The sequence below is a fragment of the Tupaia chinensis genome, unplaced genomic scaffold (assembly GCF_000334495.1).
Source record: "Tupaia chinensis unplaced genomic scaffold, TupChi_1.0 Scaffold000636_1, whole genome shotgun sequence".
In the NCBI taxonomy this organism is placed as follows: Eukaryota; Metazoa; Chordata; class Mammalia; order Scandentia; family Tupaiidae; genus Tupaia; species Tupaia belangeri.
Genome location: NW_006160157.1, coordinates 218424 through 222984, shown reverse-complemented (window position 1 = coordinate 222984; position 4561 = coordinate 218424). Strand labels below are relative to the sequence as shown.

The window sequence follows — 4561 nt, the reverse complement described above, 5'->3', positions numbered from 1 at the left end:
GCCCAGGTGCAACACAAACATGACCACCTAAGAGGACAAAAGGGGAGTCAGATGACACTTTCAGATGAACTATCCCAAGCTTCCTAGGAGGATTAATGTCTAACATATCTGACATTTTCATGTCACATAAACAGAGAACTGATGTGTAATGGGTTTCTTAAATTTTATGTATTTAATATCTTAGGTTTTCTTGATGACACTACTAGATTCTATGAGTTTCCAACAATATTGGGTATAATATAAATGTGTCAATCAAAATTTACATGCTTTTTCCCTAAATATTGAATTTCCATTTTTCTTCTTTCTTAATCCTATGTGTTACAAAAAGGAAAATATACACAATCAGTTACTATATGGGGCTCTGTGGAAGAAAATAATCAAATCTGCATACCATATCTGTATTTTTTTTTAAGTCAAAAAGATATGGTTTACTACTTCACACCCAATAGGCTTAAAATCTCAAAAGCATTGGGAGGAGAAAGCCTTTCCTTGAGTTTCTCATAGGTTCTGAGAAATGGGAACATACTGTTTTGACCAGACACTCTGTCAAGCAGTTCTGAAGAATCACTATTTAGTAGGAAAACATTGGGACTTCTTTATATGTAAGGAAGACAGACATAGGGTAAAGGGTAAAGTCTTTGAAGTCCAGAAATTGGTAGATATGCAGTATTCTTTACACATGTTCTTAGTACTGCTAGCCTCACCCTATCTCAAAATTACTTCATGACCAGAAAAAAAAATCAACTCTTAGTAGAAGCTATGCATTGGCAAAAAGGTACCGAAAGAATCAAAACTCTTCCCTCTAATTATTAACACTTCAATGATTGAGTTCTTTACCAGATAAACAACCTCCAGGAGGTGGCCCACTCTCTGACTTAATATGACTGTGTAAACTCAGTTACAGAAAATGTAAGAAGTAAAACTTACCGTTGTGAAAGCAACATTAAGTTACATTTATGAGCATTCACATGGGAAAGGGGAACAAAGTATTATGCTGATGTAAACTTTTCTGGTGTCGGTTATAATATTTAGGTCAGGTTTTAAAATTTTTGTAGGAAAATAAGATTAGCTATTAAAGTAGTCAAAGGAAGAATGACAATGAGATCTTCATTTATCAAGAGCTTACAGCGTTAAAAGAGAAGTATAAGGTTGCAAAATATGTTTATTTCTATACTGTCATCATATAGCAATGATCCTTGTCAAAAAGTATAAATGCTCTGAACTTGTATTAGAGTGGAGTTTCTTTTTCTTTTTTTTCTTTTTTCTTTTTTTTTTTTTTTGCTATAGGGTGCGTGTGCTCGCCAGACAGATACAGAGAGACAGAAAGCGAGAAATCCCCCCAGCGGGGATGGTCACACCGCAATCCCTTCTCCTCCGTTCTCCTCTCAGGATCTTGGGCACGCACACACATGCCCCTTGAGTGAGTTTAAGTCACTGGGTCCGGGACTCAAACCGCGGTTGACTACATGGGAGTCCAGCAACATAGCCATTATGCTAACTGCTGGTCACCCCCTCCTTTTTTTTTTTTGAAGAGGTTTTTGCTATAGGGCATGTGCTCTCACTAGAAAGACAGAGAGAGACAGAAAGTAAGAAATCACCCCAAGGGTGGATGGCCACGCCACAACCCTCCTCCTCCACTCTCCTCTCAGGATCTTGGGCACGCACGCACATGCGCCTGGCATGAATTTAAGCCCCCAAGTACAGGACTCAAACCGCAGTCAACTACACGGGAGTTCAGCGACATAGCCACTATGCCAACTGGTCCCTAAAGTGGAGTTTCTAAAGCTGAAATCTGAAAGCTGAGGCCCTGACCCAGACGCTATTGTGTCCTAGCTTTGTGACTGCAGAAACTTACTAAAATTCTCCAAGCCTCACTATCATATCTATAAGTTATGAGAGATGGGAGTGATGTCTACTCTATCTTGTAGCGTTGTCATAAAGTGAATGTGAAATCACATAGGAAAGGACTCTGAAACCATTCAAGTGTGCAGTGTATGCAATGCAGCAGAAACAGTGTGAGGTAAACTCATGTTTACCAAGTATGAACAATCAGACACCACTTTTGAAAAAGGAGGAAGGACGGCATTGCATTTTTCAGCTCTGGAAACTTGAAGAAATTGACCACTGCAGAAAAAAAATGTATTAGAACTGTCTACAGCTTACTGTCCTCCTTTTATTCAATAGCTGAGAAAGAAAAAATGGGGGTTGCCAAGGTAGAAATAAAGCATTTTTACCTTTCCGTTATTATCAACACAGGAAGCCAGAGAAGCAGCTTTTACTGCTAACATTTTTTTTCCCCAGAAACTATGTGCCAGTGTGTCAAAGTAGAAATATTAGGCTAGCATACAGTGTAGCAGTTATGTCGCTGGACTCCCACATGGCCAACTGCAGTTCGAGTCTCAGATATAGTGACTTCAAAATCACTCCGGGTACATGTGTGTGCATGCCCAAGATCCAGGGAGGAGAATGGAGAAGGGATTGAGGCATGGCCATTGCTCCTGGGAGGCAATTTCTTATTTTCCCTCTTACTGTGTCTGTCTGTCTCTGTCTCTGTCTTTTTCTCTGTCTCTCTCTATTTCTCTCTCTCTCTCTCTCTCTCTCTCTCTCTCTCTCTCTCTCTCTGGCAAGTGCACACACCCTATGGCAAAACGTCTCCAAAAAATAAAAAAGTAGAAATATTTAGAGGGAAATACCGAAGCAACAGTGGTATGGATACAAGTGGGACTCAGTGATCCTCCTGGCAACTCCTGACTCAAAGTCTGTTGGTTTTCAACCTGAAAACACAATCAGCTAAAATAAACATTAAGCCAATTATTTCCAAGTGTCTCTCCACTAGTAACTTAGTTCCAACTTACATTAACTCTTACAGGCCATGAGAACGAAATTAGCGTGTTCTTGGGGTATGATGGACACCAGAAAGTTAAGAGTTTCATTTCAACTTAATGCAGCATACAAGTAATCCAAATCTTTGAAACTGTGAAACCTGTTCGCACATGTAAAATTTTATACACATAGAAGGTTGGAAGGATCTTATCTATATGCCAATTAATCTTTCATTTATTTTGAGAAGCAAACTCTTAAGAGACCTTCTACAGATGATCATGACTTTATCTTCTGTTTCTTTTGTTTCCTAAATTTTAGTGCCTACTTAGATGGACTCATGATCTGCCATACTCTAGAAACAAAGGTTGCCTCTCCAAAGTGATCACCAACCACCCTCTGCTAAACCACTATCTTCTAGTAGCAATTTCTCGATCATTTTTATAACCTAAAAGTTACAAACAGAAAAGTCCAGAAAAAGTATAAGATACAAGAGTTTAATCGCCCTTGCAAAAGAAATGAGTGGGAAAAAAAGGAGTATCCTCTTTTCAAACATCCACAGACTCAATATGTTTTTGTAATATTCTACTTACACACATTTTTATGCTTAAAAAAATCCTCCCAGCAAGGGATAAATCCCTAAAATGGAAAGTTCTTGACTCTGAAATTTCAACAAGTCCCTTAAGATCTCATTTTTGATACAAACCATTGGGCATGTGAAGGATGATTACAAACATGTGAGATTTAACTGAGGAGAAACTACTCTCTTCTGGATGACAACCTTCTCCTCAACCCAAGGCAATAGTAGATATTTTAAGAAGGAGGAGGAAGCATGGAAAAAGAAGCAAAAGGGAAAGGAAAGATCTAAGAATTCTCCTTTCCCTTCACCCTACCAAGATTGATGTAGAGTCTTAAGATACAAGAGCAAGTACCCAACCAACACTGGTTTTACAAGAGGTATGCACAGACTAAACAGCATTTATCTTAGAATTCAGTGGGTGAAGTGAAAGTCCTAGAGTATTTTTCTTGGAGAGTTAGCATTTAAATTTTATACCAATGTTAAAAAAAATTTTAAGCTACTGACTTAATAAACAGCCATGTCACCTCCTTTTACAAAAAATAAGGATAATATTGTGACCTAGCTAGCTAACTCCCACAACCTGGTCATGCAACATTTTATGAGAAAAAAAATTTTATACAATATATTTCAGCTGTTTGGAGTAATGCTGATGTTCTGGGCTAATGCTGAAAACCTCTGACATACATTATTAAGGTTCACTAGCATGATGCTATTCAGTAATGCTTGCATAAACACCATGTGTTCTACATAAATTGAATGTGTCTCAAATTTCAGGACTTTTTTTTTTTTAAGTAGCATTGAAATACTGATTTTTTTTTAAAGTGCATAAGAAATAACTATTTTTCCCAAATGGATGACATACAGCATGTATTTCAGCTTTGGGTGGCTTGTCTACAATTTGGCTCTTACATCAAATCACTTATTTGTCCTTTCAATGAATGTTTATTGAATACCTACTAGGAGCTAGGCACAGCATGGTTACATAATTCAGAGATAGAGGTACAGTTCACATCTTAAAAGACTGTATAGAGAGGTTAAATGGTGATGTTGAGAGAGTGCAATGTTAACCAGGACCATAAAGATGAGCAGTATAGATGTTTGACAGGTGATGTCAGAAAAGTTATTTGGGTGAGGCCTGAAGTGTTGTTTTCTTTGTTGCTG

The 4561-nt window shown here is 37.9% G+C and overlaps 1 protein-coding gene across 1 annotated transcript in view; it reads right to left on the bottom strand.

Annotated features, from left to right (window-relative positions):
• Positions 1-4561, bottom strand: part of SLC26A7 (solute carrier family 26 member 7) — a 169550-nt gene that overhangs the window by 81997 nt on the left and 82992 nt on the right. The window contains exon 5 of the mRNA XM_006159563.3: positions 2-27. Within this exon, the coding sequence (XP_006159625.1) occupies positions 2-27 (26 nt within the window). The remainder of the gene's footprint in view (position 1; positions 28-4561) is intronic.